This window comes from Carcharodon carcharias, chromosome 11, assembly GCF_017639515.1.
Source record: "Carcharodon carcharias isolate sCarCar2 chromosome 11, sCarCar2.pri, whole genome shotgun sequence".
NCBI lineage: Eukaryota > Metazoa > Chordata > Chondrichthyes > Lamniformes > Lamnidae > Carcharodon > Carcharodon carcharias.
This window is the reverse complement of record NC_054477.1, coordinates 60232260-60250480: the sequence shown is the minus strand read 5'-3', so window position 1 is coordinate 60250480 and position 18221 is coordinate 60232260. Positions and strand designations below refer to the sequence as shown.

General features: G+C 42.0%; 1 protein-coding gene across 3 annotated transcripts in view; it reads right to left on the bottom strand.

The window, feature by feature from the left end:
* The window catches only part of LOC121283999 (radixin), an 86147-nt gene that overhangs the window by 16865 nt on the left and 51061 nt on the right, over window positions 1-18221 (bottom strand). For all 3 annotated transcript variants that reach the window (XM_041198888.1, XM_041198887.1, XM_041198889.1), the window contains exon 9: window positions 6329-6492. In XM_041198888.1, coding sequence (XP_041054822.1) covers window positions 6329-6492 — 164 coding nt within the window. The remainder of the gene's footprint in view (window positions 1-6328; window positions 6493-18221) is intronic.

Sequence of the window (18221 nt, the reverse complement as noted above, 5' to 3'; positions counted from 1 at the left end):
CAGTGCTGTCTGGTTTCTCCAACCCCTATTTCACCTGCTCATGGGTAGTCTCCCGGTCCTTGGAATTTCTCAAAATCACAAATTCTCAAAATCACAAATAAGATTTTAAACTTCAGGGGACCCAATCTCAAAAGGGCAAATGCAGTAACATTTGTAGGCACGTGCTCAAACCACAAAGAATTACCACAACCAGAGTTGGCGAGACTACTCCATCAATACATTTTGTTCTGTTGAGCTGTGAACAATCCCATACCCAGAACTTCATTAACTGCAGCACACTGAGAGGGAGTATTCTGCACAAAGGGTCTACAGTATAGTAACCGCATCCCATTCCACCCTCCTCCCCCCACCCCCCCACCAAAGCCAAATTTGGCTGCAGCTCTCTGTACAGGCTGCTAAAATAACAGATCCTAGGACCAGGACAACCCTCCCTCAATTGAAAAGGATCCCAGGAAGTTAATGAACTAGGATGCCCAACAAACAGAAAATAGACAAATGATATTCTGCTGGCAGGATACTAAAATTAGACACGATCCCAGGTGAGGGTGGAGAGAAAAGGAATGCTGCAGGAGATACAGCCAGTCCTAGGATATTTAGCTCATCTGGTTTACTGTACTTACAATTACCATTTTGAAAACAAGGACACCTGCAAGTACAGGACAGCTGATGCAAGTCCCTTGGGTGCCCCTAATTTATAGATTTCACTGCATAGTGAAAAATCTGCTTGCTAAATATTTTAAGTGGATGAAGACAATGGTGATTGGTTTATAAACAAACATGGCCAATTTGCTTTAGTTTTTTCTGGCAGCTTCAGGATTTTCACTCTTCCCCCACCCCCCAAAACCCACTAATTGCAACCTTCCTGGCCAGCATTTTTTCATCGACCTACATTAATGGATTAACTGTTCATTCATCTCATTGTAATTTATGATGCAGTCCAGTGCTCAAAAAGGCCATCTTGCTTTACTTACATGACAATAACTGTACCATAAGATAATTAATTATATGTGAAGCATTTTAGATATTCGACAGATGATAATTCTCTGTGCAAGTACAATCTGTGTAAACACAACCTTTCAGTGAGAAAGGAAAAGACTTGCATTTTCATATTACTTGAAATACTATTGGTGGACAATGTGCTGCATGGGGTTCCTTAGTTACAATTCTCTTTACTAGGTAACTATTATATTTGAGTTAGAGAATTTTTATTTCCATCTAAAGGGATGTCTTCTTCGTTAGGTTCTAGGATTGATGTTATTTATGGTTATGATTCATTTTGTTGACCAGCAAATAGCAACAAGTAGATGTCACCTGTGAACATTTCTGAAATGACAATGCAACAATTTGGCAGTGTTTGGTTTACTACTCTACGTAAAAACACATATCATTAAAATATATTAACCTTCAATAAATTCCTTTACAACATTTTTGCCTTCACTTATTTTTCAGCTGCCATGGCTTTTCAGTGCTCCTCCTCACTGAATGGCAAGTGGAAACAAAGGCCAGGATTTTCCATGCCCTCTAGCATCGGGTGTGTATGGTGGTGACAGTGGGCAATATGGCGAGAAGGGCAAAAATCAGTTGCACGTCATGAAAGTAGTTTGCAATTGTCCGTTCCACTCGTCGATGGCAGGCCTCATTCCCCGCCATCAGACATCAGGAACCTCATTGTAATACATCAGCATATCATTAGAAAGCCAGCCCACTAGAGTCATCCCCCCCACTACTGGAGTGGCAGCCCACATTGGCAGGAAAATGTGCCAATGTGTTTCACAATAGCATATATAAGGCCAGCAATTGGCAAGCAACAGTTCACTTGGGACTTGAAGGTTTATTTGCCTACCTTGCTTTGGTCAGCACTGTCATCAGCACCAGGCTTCACAGACAGCACCACATCGCTTTTAGAGGGTCTCACAGGTCGGTCTCCACCTATCAGGTCAGCCATGTGTGGATGGCTTTTCAACAGCTGCAGGACAAGGTCTTGCTTGGGAAAGTGGGGAGAAGTGGTCTCAGGCAAGGGAACAGGCTGCAGGACAAGGGGAAGGAGGGTAATCCAGGGTGTGTGAGGGGGCATATGTTGATCTGTGGCTTCAAGATGGTGAGGGCTGAGGATGCATTCTCCAGAGGAGATGGGACCAGATGGACATGTGAGGATATGAGAAAGAGAATAGGTAGTGATATCCCTTGAGCTGGCAGTGAGTAAGATGCCAGTGAATGTGTGATGGGCTTGAGTGTGGGAGTTTAGAGTGCTGAGATGGTTACCATACCCTGGATGCACAGATGAGATCATTCATCCTCTATCGGCATTGGATGGCCAACCTCCTCTGTACAACGTTTGCAGTGATGATCAGTGCCATCACCTACTAAGCCAGAGTGGTAATGTAGCTGCCCCTCCTGCAGCCCAAGCAGCAGTAGAAGACATCACGGTGAGCCTCCAAAAGGCGCTCGAGAGCTGCAGTCTTCTTGCCTTTTGGGGCCATGTCTTCTTTGCTGCAGTCCTGGGCTGGAGGCACCGGGCACAGCTGTACTTTAAATGTGGTGCCTAGCGTGATGAAGTGAGGTGACGGAGTGACAAGCAAATCTGAGCCTACCCTCCATCGAAACAGCATGTATCCCAGGAATGCATAATTAATGCAGCAGTGCAAATCTGGGACAATTCTGCCCAGAAGTTGAAAGAGTCCTTTTCAGGGAGAGAAGTAGTGGGCATGTGATGAACCAGTGTTCTTGGGCTTCTAGAACATTTAAAGATATAAAACCATGTTCTGTAACCATGTAGAAGCATGAAATCATAGGATTTGTTCAAATGGAATCACTGTCTATTTCAGAGACCTTCAAGTTGTAGCTTCCATGGCAAAGGTTTTTTTTGGGTTGTAAATGATTCATGACTGATAACAGCATAAGGCACAACCCTAGGCAGAGTTGTTGAGTACATACATGTAGTTTAACATGACAGCAAGGTCCATTTAACATATATATCTGAGAAAAAAAACTGCAAAGAACAATGCTTATAGTCATTTGCCCCAATGTATTCATAGCATCTTGAGGCTATATATTTTTTATAAAAAGGAGCACAAGACTAATTTTCCTAAATGAAGGACATTCCAAGTTCCACAGAAACAGAAGAATCCACCATATTCACCTCAGATTTTTGGTGGGGAGGGGAGGGAAGAAGAACAGGTAGGCACTTAATGGCTACTGACTCTTGAAACATTTTGCTGTATATGTACAGTAACACACTCTAGTAAATAGAGGGATTTTCTTTCAGTCTCAACAAGCATCATGTTCCTTCTTTGAATTGCACATTATTTTCAGCCAGACAAACAAAGATGCCTTGAGACGCTTTCTGCAACCTATAGTTGGAATTGTCACCATTTTACAATAACTTCCATGTCAGCACAACATGGGGCATATTGTTCATCTTTGGAAAGTTAAAACTCAGCTACACTTATTTGATGGTAAAAACAGAAAAATCTGTCAATGCTTCCATCAAACAGCATTTGAGGTAGGAAAAGTAGTCAGTCAAAACTGCAAGACCCTTCATCATGCTGGAAAATATTATTTGGTTAGTCCATTTTATTAATATGACAAGGCAAGGGGAGTTGCCATAAACAGATAGTAAGGTAGAAAGGAATAAATGAGAAGAGTTAAAAATCAAGAAGCAGTGCTTACACCAAGGCTATCTTTTAAAGTCAGCATGTGAGGGCAGGCCCGACACGTAAAATGACGCATGATGGCATCGGGCATGTGTCCCGTCATTGCGTTGTCTCGCGATGTTTCATTCGATGGGCACATGCCTGCCAATATGTAAATGGCCCATTAAGTTCAACTTTACACTGCCCATCCAACCTTACAGTCAACGGGCAGGCAAAAAGGTCAATCAGCCTTTACGTTTTTAGGAAACCTCATCCATGAGCAGGATGAGGTTTCCTAAAGCTTTTACAACTTAAATAAAAGTTTCTATGAAAATTAAAAACCTGTCCCATCTCATGTGACAATGATATAAGGGGACGTTTCATTAAACTCTTATTGTTTTTATTTATTTTTAAACAATCACTTCAATCTCCAAGGCAGCTCAGAGATTGAAGCGCTCTTTCACGCATGCTGGACATTAAAACTGGAATCCCTTCCGTCTTCCTGCTCCAAAAGGTCATCAGAATTGCTGGGTTTAAGTGAAAGTTTTGGATTTTAATGCAGTGTAGGAGGTAGGAAAAAGGAAGAGCACTGAATTATGAAAACAAGGAAATGGTGGTCATGTTGGAGGAAGTATGCCAAACATCCCAAGGAAATCAATATGGAGTCAGAGACAAGAACTCAACAAAATTAAAAGCAAAACATGGTAATGACGAAAACAATGGCACTAAAGTGTGACTAATTCCTAGGGCAGGATGATTTAAAATAAGTAGTTGAGAACATAGCAGATGCCCTAACCATAATCTTCCAAGTTCTTGATCTGAGAACGATTTCTTTAGATTTGAAAATTGCACATGATTCCAAGACAAGAGGAGGACACCAAGGATTTACAGACCATTTAGCCTAATATGCGTTGTTTGGAAATTATAGCTTAGCATAAAGTGACTGAACACCTTAAAAAAAATTAGCTACCAAAGAGAGGGTAGGTCATAACTGCTGAACTGGACTGAATTTTTTTGAAGAGGGGACTAAAGGTAATGGACAGGGAAATGTCTAAGGATATTATTTCTATGCATGTCTAGAAAGGCATTTGACAAAGTCCCTCATAAGAGACTGTTTAAGTTGAAGCTCATAGATTGAAGGCACATTATTAACCTGGTAGTTAGGAAATAATCTTTTGAGTAGCAAGTTTTGGAGAATGGGCTAATGGGCAAGTACTCTAATTGGTAGGAAGCCACTAATGGTGTCCCACAAGGATCTGTATTGGAGTTTCACAATAAAGAGGAAAGCTCAGAAGGTAAACAGGACAAAATAGAAGAGAAAATGCAAAATTTGTTGGATTGGATTGGATTGAAGACTAAAGGGGAGCCTGTAAAGATGGCAAATGAAATTTAATGCAGGAGGTGTGAGATGACTTGAATGTACAACAGGAATTGGGAAATAACGATATTGATTGGCATGAAGAAACTATTGCAAGTTGAATCAGACTATGCAGTTTTGGAATCATGTGCAATTTTCAAATCTAAAGAAATCATTCTCAGATCAAGAACTTGGAAGATTATGGTTAGGGCATCTGCCATGCTCTCAACTATTTATTTTAAATCATCCTGCCCTGGGAATTTGTCACCTTTTAGTGCCATTGTTTTCGTCATTACCATGTTTGCTTTTAATTTTGTGCAGTTTTATAGTGTAAGAAATACAACAATCAATTTGAGCCCAGCAAGATCAGGAAGGAGGAGGAGGAGGAGGAGGGAATATCAAGCTCCCAGGAGTATTGACTTCAACATACTACAGCCAATTTTCAAATTACTGAATAAAAAAAAAAAAACTTTTCCATCCAGGCACTCTAGGTCTCAATCCCAGTAATTCCAAATGGATCAGTGCTTTCTCTCTACATTCTTCCAGAGACCAATATTCCAGCCATTATTGTCCCTAGCTCCTGAAATTCTCTTCCTGATGTTAAAAGCACAAGCAGCAAAATTCTGTGGACATGCTTTTGATTTCTACAGATGGTAGCATTGTGGCAATGTTATCGGACTAGTAACCCAGAGGTCTGGACTGATGCTTTGGAGACTAATTCAAATCATGGCAACTTGGAATTCAATTAATTAATTTAATTAATTAAAATCTGGAATCAAATGATAGTTTTATATCATTATTGAGACTACTGGATTATTGTGAAAACCCATCAAGTTCACCAATATCCTTTAGGGAAGGAATCCTGCCATCCTTACCCAGTCTGGTCTACATGCAACTCCGGACCCACAGCCATGTGGTTGATTCAATGAAGTGACCAAACCATTTTGTTTAAGAGCAATTAGGGATGGGCAATAAGTGCTGGCCTTGCCAGCAATGCTCACATTCCCAAGAACAAATGATAAAATGAAATTCGGTCAGATCCTGCTCAATGTCTGCCTGCTCCCCTATAAACACAGAATCTCTTACCACGTAAACAATTTATTTCTAAAGCCCTCTTCAATAAACTGATTTTGCTATAAATGCTGGTTGTTAGAACCCAATTACTTATTTGGAATTTTTGCAAGGGCTGTTAACACTAATTATTCAAAGAAACAGTAGCCCCTCCTGCTTCTGCAGATGAGAGGTTAGATTAAAGTCAAGGTTCACATCAATGCCCTTGCGCAATATAGCAGATGTGGACTTGTTTAGGATAATGGTGAAGTTGACCAGTCTCAATTACCTTTCTAATTGTTTCTGATGTTTCTCTTCTCTGGCCTGCGCCTTCATTTGTTGTACTTCAATAGTGTCAGGTTTTCTCCTTCGCATATAGAGTTCATGATTTCCCATACAAAGTGCTAGAATTCGTTTGTTGATTCGCAGACGTGGAGCATAAAATACAAAATCCTATTAAAAAATTTTAGTAAGAATTAATACTTGTCATAACACAAGTGTCAAGGCTATAATTATTTATGTTTACATTTTGTCATTAGCTTTACTCTAATGAACTTACTCTGAAAAGGGTTTGAAAAATTATAAAGTAGCCAAAATAATTTTGCAAAGATCAAATATTACAAAAGAATTCCACTGCTCATTTTTGTAACCAGTGTGAGTAATGAGGCAAAATCAGGGGGGTGGGGGGGGGCGAATGAGGACAAAAAGAACTGGAATTAAAATTCAGACACATGAAGTAATTGATTTTTAAAACCAAAAGTTTTCAAATTCCTTCTGGAAATCATGAAGAGATTATCCTATCCATTACAGAGTACACTAAAAATATAACTTCTCAGCAATAAAACAGATCAGTTAACCCCAAATCTAGAAGATCTGCCCACCAGCAAAAGTTCCATGCATGGCTTTAGAATTGCAATTCCTGGTCACATGTTCCACTAACAAGAATATCCCTGCAGTTTGAGCAGACCTCCCATTTTCCTAGAGTATCTTTATAAGTGCCAATAGACTACAAACCCACTGTTGATAAACAATTAACATAAATTGTATTTTGAGGCAACACAATCTATCACCTCTCCTGATTAATATTCACATCTTTCCTGTTTTCTCCCTTGTCCAATCTCCTCCCACGCCCTCCACCATACACATTTCCAGTTTGCTGGCCCTAACAGTCTCCTTTACAACATGGACATCCAATCCCTCTACACCTCCATGCCTGACCAGTATGGCCTGACAGCTGTATACTTCTTCCCGGAAAAGAGACCCAACTTGTCCTCATCCATCACCATCCTTCTGACTCCTATACCTACGTCCACACTTCCTCCCACCTCATTTCATGTACTCTGTTCCACTGTCCTAGTTTCTCTATCCTGACAAGGTGACCTTTCATATCAGTGCTTGAGGTCTCCTTTTTCCTCAATCTAGAAGTTCCTTCTACTATGGTTGGCAAGGCATTCTTGTGCCCATCCTATTTCCCCACACTTCTGCTCCCAGCCCTTCCCCCATCCTCCCGGAACCACAATAGGATTCCCCTTGTCCTCAGCTTGGGACATCTCATCCTCAACTATTTCCATCATCTCCATCATGACACCAATGAACACATCATCCCCCCCACCAGAATTCTGAACAGTCTGTTCTAGTTCATCTGTTAATCACTCTTCCCTTCCTATGACACCCAATGCAAGAGGAGATGCAACACCAGCTCTTTTGCCTCTTCTCTTCCCACCATCCAGGAACTCAAATACTCCTTCCAAGTGAAACAGTGATTTACTTGCACTTTTTTCCCCCCAATCTAGTATAATATTTGCTGCTCACAGCCCAACCACCTCTACACTGACTGCTTTGCAGATCATCTCTATTTAGTCTGCAAGCGTGAACCTGGGAGCTTCCAATCACCTGTCATTTAAATTCTCCTTGGGTGCAGTTGGGAGCACCCTAGCCTGTGAGTCACAAGGTTCAAGTCCCACCCTGGAACCAGAGTACAAAAATCAAGGCTGACACTCCAGTGCTGTGCTGAGGGCATGCTACAGTGTTGGAGGTCCCTTCTTTTGGATAAGACTATAAAAATAAGGTTCCATCTTCTTGCTCAGACTGACATTTTGGAGAGCAGGGGAATTATCCCTGGTGTCCTGGCCAATATTTTTCCTCAAATCAATATCACAGCAAGTCATTAGGTCATTATCACACTGCTGTTTGTTGGAGTTTGTGTGCAAATTGGTTTTGCATTTCCTACATTGATTACACTTCAAAAATACTTCATTATCACAAAGTGTTATCCCAAATAGCCAGTGGTTGTGAATGGCACTATATAAATGCAAGTCTTTTTATTTTTATTCCCCATCCACACCCACTCTGATCTCGTCTTCTACCTTCTGTTTGAATGAAGTTAGAGAAAAAGCAACTCCATTTTTGATCAGCTACTTCACAGCATTTTAGACTCAAAAGTGTGTGTTCAACTATTTCTGATCATAACCACTGTCCTCAATTTTGGGGTAGCAGCAGGTGATTCTGCTAACCCTAATTACACTGCCCCTGGACCCACCTTTTGTTTGTCCCATTACCATCTCCTTTACCCTTGCAACATTATCCCTTTTATCACTGAATCTCTCCCATCTTTCACCCAATCACAGACTCTTTCCTCTGCCAACACGCCCCACTTACCCCAACTGCCTTCCTCTGCACTTGCTCATAACCTGTTACATCTCTTTTCTTCAGTTCTGATGAAAGATCATGTTCCTTAAATATTAACTTGTTTCACTCCCCACAAGTGTTGCCTGATCTGTTTCTGTTTTTATGACTTCAGTTGTTTTCCAACCTTTACTCATGGCTGAGAGCTGTTACAAGTAGAGAGCGTTGTTTTATGCAGTGAAATTCAGGTTTTTCATGACATAGTGGATCAGTAAGTGCACCAACTGATTTTCAATAACTAAAACAAATATGTAGAATGCACACTATATTCCCTAGTTACTTCCAAAGGCAGAAACAGAACAGACTAAAATTAAACAGGCTAACTTTATTTGGCGAGATCTACTGAAACAGTGATACGAGTATCTTGTCTAAGTATTCATTCAGTCTACAAGTTAACACATCCTTCTCAAAGTGTTAAATACAAACTGCAGTTGTAAACTGGACTTTCCAATGAGATATTAAAAGTTCTATATGAACTACATTAAAAGGGAAAAAAACTTCCAGGTGAAGGGAAAGGTCCAGTCAGTTAGCTTTGTAGATACAACTAAGAACTCCACTCAATCACATAGCAATGGAGGGAGGGGGTAGAAAGAATCTTAAGAGGAGAACATTTAGGAGGGGTTGCAGAGTGGAAATAGTTTGCAGATCAAAGGGTGAGGGCCAAAACCAGATTTAGAGAAAAGTTTTAAATTTAACATGTCACCAAGTGACAGGGGCAATAGACAAATGTGGCTTGCATGTGCATTCAAGATACAAACAAGAGTTTGGACAAATTTAAGCTTATAAAAGGGAGGATGGGATACCAGGTGAAGAAGAAGAGCCATTGGCACAATCATGACAGAAGCTAACAGTCAGACAAGAGATAAATGGAGTTGTGGGCATATAGAATTGGGCATTATTTTTCTTTTTATTTGTTCATGGGATGTTGGCAACACTGGCTAGGCCAGCATTTATTGCTGATCCCTAAATGCCCTTGAGGTGGTGTGCAGCCTTCTTGAACCGCTGTAGTCTGTGTTGTAGGAACACACACCAGTGCAGTTAGGGAGTTCCAGGATTTTGAACCAGCAAGTGAAGGAACTGTGATATAGTTCCAAGCCAAGATGGTGTGCAACTTGCATGGGAACACCACCGCCTGCAAGTTCCCCATCATCTGCTGCCCTTGTCCTTCTAAGTGGAAGAGATCATGAGTTTGGAAGGTGCTGCCATAGCAGCCTAAGTGAGTTGCTGCAATGCATCTTGTGAATGGTACTCACTGCTGCCAGTGTATGTATCAGTGGGGGAGGATGTCAATGTTTAAAGGTAGTGGATAGGGTGCCAATCAAGCAGGCTGCTTTGTCTTGGATGGTGTCGAGTTTGAGTGTTGTGGGAGCTGCATTCAAGGCAAGTGGAGATTATTCCATCACACTCCTGACTTGCGCCTTGTAGATGGAGGACAGGCTTTGGCAGTCAGGTGATGAGCAACTCGCTGCAGGATTCTAAGCCTTTGACCTGCTCTTGTAGCTACGTTATTTAAATCACTGGCCCAGTTCATTTCTGATCAATGGTGACCCCCAGGATGTTAATAGTGGGGGGATTCAGTGATGGTAATACCATTGAATGTCAAGGGGAAATGGTTAGATTCTCTCTTGTTGGAAATGGTCATTGCCTGGCAATGTTACTTGCCACTTGTCAGCCCAAGCCTGAACATTGTCTAGGCTTTGCTGTATTTGGACATGCATGGTTCAGTATCTGAGGAATTGCAAATGGTGAATTTTGTGCAACCCACAAACATCCCTACTTCTGACATGGAGGGAATTTCATTGATGAAGCAGCTGGTGGTTGGGCCTAGGACACTACCCTGAGGAACTCCTGCGGTGATGGCCTGGTACAGAGAAGATTGACCTCCAACAGCCACAACCATCTTCCTTTGTGCTAGGTATGTTTCCAACCAGCAGAGAGTCTTGCCCTGATCCCATTTACTCCAAGTTTTGCTGGGGTTCCTTGATGCCACACTGTCAAATGCTGCCTTGATGTCACGGGGAGTCACTCTTACCACTGGGCATGTTTGGATGAAGGCTGTAATCAGGAGCTGAGTGACCTTGGGATCAACGAGCAGGTTGCTGCTGAGTAAGTGCCACTTTACAGAACTGTTGTTGACACCTTCCATCACTTTGCTGCTGATAGAGCAGACTGATGGGGCCGTAATTGGCTGGGTTGGATTTGTCCTGTATTTTGTGGACAGGGAATACCTGGGTAATTTTCCAAATTGCCAGGTAGATGCCAGTGTTGTAGCTGTACTGGAACAGCTTGGCTTGAGGTGCAGCTTGTCCTGGAGCACAAGTCTTCAGTACCATTGCTGGAATGTTGCCAGGCCCCATAGCCTTTGCTGTATTCGGTGCCTTCAGCAGTTTCTTGATACCATGGAGTGCATCGAGTTAGCCAAAGTCTGGCATCTGTGATGCTGTAGACCTCCGGAGACCATCAAGATGGGTCACTCAACACTTCTGGCCAACGATAGCTGCAAATGGTTCAGCCTCGTCTTTTGCACAGATATGTTGGGTTCCACCATCATTGAGGATGAGGATATTTGGAGCTGCCTCCTCCTCCAGTGAGTTGTTTAATTATCCACCACAATTCATGACTGGATGTGGCAGGACTGCAGAGCTTAGATCTAATCAATTGGTTGTGAAATTGCTTACTCTGTCTATCGCATGCTGCTTCTGCAGTTTGTCTATCGCATGCTGCTTCTGCAGTTTGGCATGCAAGTAGTCCTGTGCTGTAGCTTCAACAGGTTGATACCAAAAAATGAGGTATGCCCAGTGCTGCTCCTGGCATACCCTCCTGCCTTCTTCATTGAACTAGGGTTGATCCCCCAGCTTGATGGTAATGGTAGAGTGTGGGGATATGTCAAGCCATGAGATTGCAGATTATGGTTATATACAATTCTGCTGCTGCTGCTGATGGCCCACAGCACCTCATGGATACCCCTTGTGGATGCCCAATTGAGTTGCTAGATCTGTTCCAAATCTATCACATTTAACATGGTGGTAGTGCCACACAATACAATGCAGGGTATCCTCAATATGAAGACGGTACTTGGTCTCCACAAGGACTGTGCAGTGATCACTCCAACCAATACTGTTATGGTCAGATGCATTTGTGACAGATAGCTTGGCAAGGATGAGGTCAAGTAGGTTTTTCCTTCTTGTTGGTTTCTTCACCACCTGCCGAAGAGCCAGTCTAGCAGCTATGTCCTTTAGGACTCAGCCAACCTGGTCAGTACTGATGCTACAGAGCCAATCTGGGTGAAGGCCCCCAACCAGATTACAGTCAGTACCCTTGCCACTCTGCTTGCTCCAAATGGTCTTCAACTTGGTAGTACTGATTCATCAGCTGAGGATTTACAATAGGTGGTAAACCAGGAGATTTCCTTGCCCATGTTTGACCTGATGCAATGAAACTTCATGTGGTCCATCATCAATGTTGAGGACTTCCAGGGCAACTGGCTCCCAACTGTATACCACTGTGCCACCACCTCTGGTAAGTTTGTCCTGTCAGTGGGACAGGGCATGCCCAGGGAAGCTGATGGTGCCTGGGACAGCCATACTCTCAGAATCATACCCTACAGACCATGTCAGGCTGTTGCTTGACTGGTCTATGGGACAGCTCTCCCAATTTTGGCTCTAGCCCCCAGATGTAAGGAGGACTTTGCAGGGTCAACACAGCTGGGTGTGCCATTGTCATTTCCAGTACCTAGGTCAATGCTTGGTGGTCGTCTGGTTGCATTGCTTTTAGACTTCATAGCGGTTTGATACATCTGAGCAGCTGTTGCTAGGCCATTTTGGAGGGCACTGAAGAGTCAGCCACATTTGCTTTGGGTCTGGAGCCACATATAGCCAGGTGAGACCAGGTAAGGATAGTAGATTTCCTTCTCTAAAGGACATTAGTAAACCAGATGGGATTTTACAGCAAATCGACAATGGTTTTGTGGTCACCATTATACTAGCTTTTAATTCCAGATTTATTAATTGAATTTAAATTCCACCAACTGCCATGGTAGCATTCGAACCTATATCCTCAGAGCACTGACCTGGGCTAATGTCTAATGACATTGCCACTGCCTCCCCATAAAATATACAGAGATGCCAACTCTGCTTTGGGACGATAAACAAGGTACAGCGTGTAGATCAAGACAAGGGATCAAAGATAGATTCTTAGAGAAGTTCAGAGGTGATGACAAGAAGGAAAAGAAGCAATTGCTGGAGATGCATTAACTATTTGGATAGGTAGGAATGGAAAAAGCAAGGCATGTTCCATGGAGATGGAGCAGGGGGGAGAAAAGAATGATCAACTGTGTTAAATGTCGCAGGTAAGGTGTGGAGGACAAGAAAGGATAAACATAATAACAGTCTGAGGGTATCATTCAAAATCTTATAAGGACAGTTTCAACCTTGCAAGGGAGAAACAATGGTTATTAGAACAGTTCAAACACTCCAGTTTCTCTCTTGGATCGTCTTCAACATGGAGAGTTTGTATGTGCACAACGAGATCCAATTCATTGAGTGAGTTCAGATGCTTTCCCAGAAGTAAAAACTAAAGAGCCAAGTTATGATTTACACCACTAAACAGAGTTTAAACATATATTGCACTTTATGACTATGACTATCTCTAACAAGAGAATCTTACCATTTCCCCCTGAAATTCAATGGCATTGCTATCACTGAATTCCCCACTATGAATATACTGGGGGTTACCATTGACCAGAAACTGAACTGGACCAGCCTTGTAAATACTGTGGCTGCAACAGCAGGTCAGAGGCTGCGAATTCTGGGACCAGAAACTCTCCTCCTGACTTCCCAAAGCCTGTCCACCATCAAGAAGCACAAGTCAGGAATGTGATGAAACATTCTCCACTTGCCTGATAAGTGCAGCTCCAACAACACAAGCAGCTCAATATCATCCAGGACAAAAGCAACCCATCCACTCCCTCCACCACTAACATACATACACACTGCTGCTACTGTATAAAATGCACTGCATTAATTCACCGAAGGCACCTCTGACAGCACCTTCCAAACCTATAATCCCTACTACCTAGAAGAACAAGGGCAGAAGATGCATGGGAACACCACCACCTGCAAATTTCCCTCCAACACACCACCCTGACTTGAACTACATCACAATTCCTTCACTGTCATTGGATCAAAATTGTAGAACTCTCTCTTAATAGCACTGTGGGTGTACCTGCTCCAGCTGGACTACAGATGTTCAAGGCAGTGTCTCACCACCACCTTCTCAAAGGCAATTAGGGATGGGCAACAAATGCCTTACCAGCAATGCCTGCATCAAGATAGATTAAAAAAATCTTGCTTTTTCTTTTGTATATTTTCTCTAGATCAACTTTTTCTCTATATAAAAATTACCCTAACAGTTCAGCATTCAGAAATATAACCATCCATATCATTAAGTCTGCACAGTACAAACACTTCAAATAAGCTATTGCAGCCAATAACTGACTGAATTGGTTTCTGAACAGATGCACTTGTTATTTAGTGTGTAATCTGTCTGATGTCCTCCATTTTGTACCTTGGGGAGCAGGCAGATCCCATCTCAACTCTAGTGATGACATCGAAAGGCACGTCAAAGACATTTGATCGTTGCTTCAGTAAAGCCCACCACTGCAGAATACTAAAAAACTAATTAGAACTATCAGAAACAATACTAGTGGGATATTATAAGCGCTTAAAAAACATTGCAGCCAAGGTCAACCCATGTCCAAATTCCTTTCAATGTTGCTCTAATGTAGAACTTCAGTTCCAAATGATTCAAACGTTGGTATTCAAGGAACTGGAGGGTTTTTATTTATAAACCACAGAAAGCCACCATGCAAATAAAGCAAGCAATTAGGAAAGCAAGTTTGTGTATTCACCTTTATTGCAAAGGAGTCGGAGTATAAGAGTAAGGAAGTCTTGCTACAATTATGTAGGGCTTTGGTGTGCCCACACCTGTGATATTGGGTACAGTTTTGCTCTCCTTACCAAAGGAAGGGTATACTTGCAACAAAAGATTCACTAGATTGATTGTGGGACGAGAGGACTGTCTGAGGAAAGATAGTGTAGACGGAGCTCATATTCTCTGGGGTCTAGAGGAATGAGAGATGATCCCATTGAAATGTACATAATTCTTTGAAGACTTAACAAGGTAGAGTAGAAATTGCAGGGGCACTGGCCATAATCTTTTAATCTTCTCTAGATTGCCAGAGGACTAGAGATTTGCAAATGTTACATCCATGTTCAAAAAAGGTCATAAGGATAAGCCCAGCAATTACAGACAGTTTAACTTCAGTGGTCAGCAAGATTCTGGAAACAATTACTTGGGATAGAATTAGTAGTTACATGGAAAAATATGGGTTGATAAGGAAAAGTCAGCATGGATTTCTAAAGGGGAAATCACGTTTAACTAACTTGGAGTTTCTTGAAGAGGTAAGAGAAAAGGGTCAACAAGGGTAATGCTGTTGATGTGGTGTACATGCCTTTGAAAAGGCATTTGACAGTGCCAAACAACTGACTTGAGAAAAGTTACTGCTCATGGAATAAAAAGGGACAGCAGCAACATGGATTCAAAATTGGAAGCAGAGACCAACGGTCAATGGATATTTTTCTAGCTGGAGTTCTAGCTGTAGTGGAGTTCCCTGGGGTTGGTATCGGGACCTTTGTTATTCCCTGATACATAATAATGATCTAGATCTTGGTGTGCAGGGGACAATTTCAAAGTTTGCAGACAACAAAACTTGGGGGAATTGTAAACTGTGAGGACAGCAGTGTGGAACTTCAAGAGGACATAGACAAGTTGGTGGAGTGGAGAGGGAGGTGGCAGATGAAGTTCAATGTGAGGTGATGCATTTTGGTAGGAAGAACATGGGCAGACAATATAAAATGAGTGAAATTTTGAAGGGAATGCAGGAGCAGAAAGACCTGGGTGTATATATGCATAGATCATTGAAGGTGGCAGGACAAGTGGAGAGAGCAGTTAATAAAGTATATAGTATCCTAGGCTTTATTAATAGGGGCATAGAGTACAAGAGCAAGGAGGTTATGCTGAATTTATATAAGACACTCATTAGAACTCAGCTGAAATATAGTGTACAGTTCTGGGCACCATTATAGGAGAGATGTGAACACATTGGAGAGAGTGCAGAAGTGGCTTACAGAAATGGTTCCAGGGACAGGAGACTTCGGCTATAAGGATAGATTGGAGAGGTTGGGACTGTTTTCCTTGGAGAGAAGGCGGCTGAGAGGAGACTTGATAGGGATGTTCAAAATCATGAGGAGACTGGACAGAGTAGATAGGGAGAAGCTGTTCCCACTCGTAAAAGGATCAAGAACGAGAGGGCACAAATTTAAAGTGACTTGCATAAAAAGCAAGTATGACACGAAAGAAAAAAAACTTTTTCAGACAAGTGGTTCAGGTCTGGAATGCACTGCCTGGAAGTGTGGTGGAGGCAATTCAATCGAGGCATTCAAGAGAGCATCAGATGGTTATGAGTAGAAAAAGTGTGCAAGGGTACAGAGAAAAGGCAGGGCAATGGCACTAAGTCATAATGCTCACTTGGAGATCCAGTGCAGACATGGGCCAAATGGCCTCCTTCTCTTCCGTTAAAGATTGTGATTGAGAGAAGCTGAGATGTCCCCTCGACAGGAGAGTCATAGCCTCAAGATTAGGGAATCAGCCATTATGGGCTGAGGTGAAAAGAAATCTCTTCATTCAGAGGGTAGTGAACCTTGCTAATTCTCTACCAGAGAGTTGTGGATGCTCAGTTGATGAGTATATTCAAGGACGAGGTCAACAGATTTTTAGGCATCAGGAAATTAAGGGATATGGAGATTGCGCAGGAAGGTGGAGTTGATGCAGAAGCTCAGCCATGATTTTATTAAATGGTAAAGCAGACTCAATAGGCTTTATGGTCTCCTCCTATTTCTTACATACTTGGTCCCTGCTTCAAACATTCCACTCTTTAGTGTTTTCACCAGAGCAATAGAAAGAGGATGAAAGCCAAGATCAAAACATTTTTGCATCCAAACAAAATGAGAGATTGCAGTTCCAAATCAGGAAGCTAGTTGATGAATATTAAGTTTTAATTATAAATACAAGTCTAAAAACATTAAACACAAGAAATTAAGGACATAACATTGGAGCTGTCTTGAAGTACATGTTTAATTACATGCCCTTAAGCCAAGGTTGCAAAGCAATTTGCTAATTGGAAAAGTCATTGGTTGGATAGGTAATTAACATCAATTTGCAACAAGATGGCAGGGGATAGGAAAAAAAAAGTCCAGAAAATAAATCCTGCAATTATTATTCAAGGCCAGCATCATACACCATAACTATATTTCATGCTAATCAAAAGATTATCTGAATGAGGATGATAGGGGAGAGTCACCATCTCATTGTCAAGAGCAATATTTAAAATCGGTTACTTATCAGATTAAATTCCCTAGATCTCAAAACTAAGCTGATACCAGAGCTCTTTTAAAAACAAACAAAATACTGAAAATGCTGGATATCTGAAATATAATCAGTTGGTCAGGAAGCCTCTGTAGAGGGAGAAACAAAATCACTGGCCCAGATCTTCTGGCCTCTGGATCGTTTGAGACTGGACATACAACCCAAGATGCACATCGGAATCCCGCGCAAGTTCTGCGTGCTGCCCTATGTGGGAATTGCTTGCAAGTTCAAACTTCCAACAGGCAATTCCGCTGCGCGATGGAACCTCCACGGAAGTCTCCAACTCAACAGTTAGAGTGTTAGAGATTTCAGACAGTTCCGCAGCACTTAAAAATTGTTACCCAGGAAATGTTGAACAGAAAAATACTAGTCTAACTTCTGGGTAGCTACAGAACTGATCTCCCCTACCCAGCCACCACCCTACCCACTTATCTCACCCACCTATCCATTCACTAACTTTCACACTGGACCTTTTAAAAGTTGCTTTAGGCAGCCAGTGCTGTGAAAAGATTACATTGCTGGTCTTGCCCCAGACACTCCAGCACTGCAACTAAGCTCTTCACGGGGCAGTACGCTCCCCATTTCTGAAGAAACTGGGCTCAGAAGACCAAGCCAGAAAAAGGAAACCGAGTCAAGACTCAGCAAAGTACGAATGGAGCAGCAATCTGGGGATGATTGGCCTGGACATTCAGCAAAGCTACAATGTTTCAGATCAGTGACCTCTCAGGTGGAATGTTAGAGATGTAATAGGTTTTAAGTACAGGGGCAAGGAAAGAACAAAAAGGAAGGTCTCTGATTGGGCAGAATGTGAGGAGAGATTTTATGACAAAAGGGATGATGGTGCAACAGAAAAGATGATCAGGAAGGAAACAACGAGTCTAGAGGAGACGTGTTACTAACAGGTCTTGACCAAAAAAATGGAGACAGCGATTTATGATCTGAAATTGCTAAACTCAAACGTAGAGTCTAGAAGACTGTAACGCTCTTAGTGAAAGATGTACACACATCTTCTG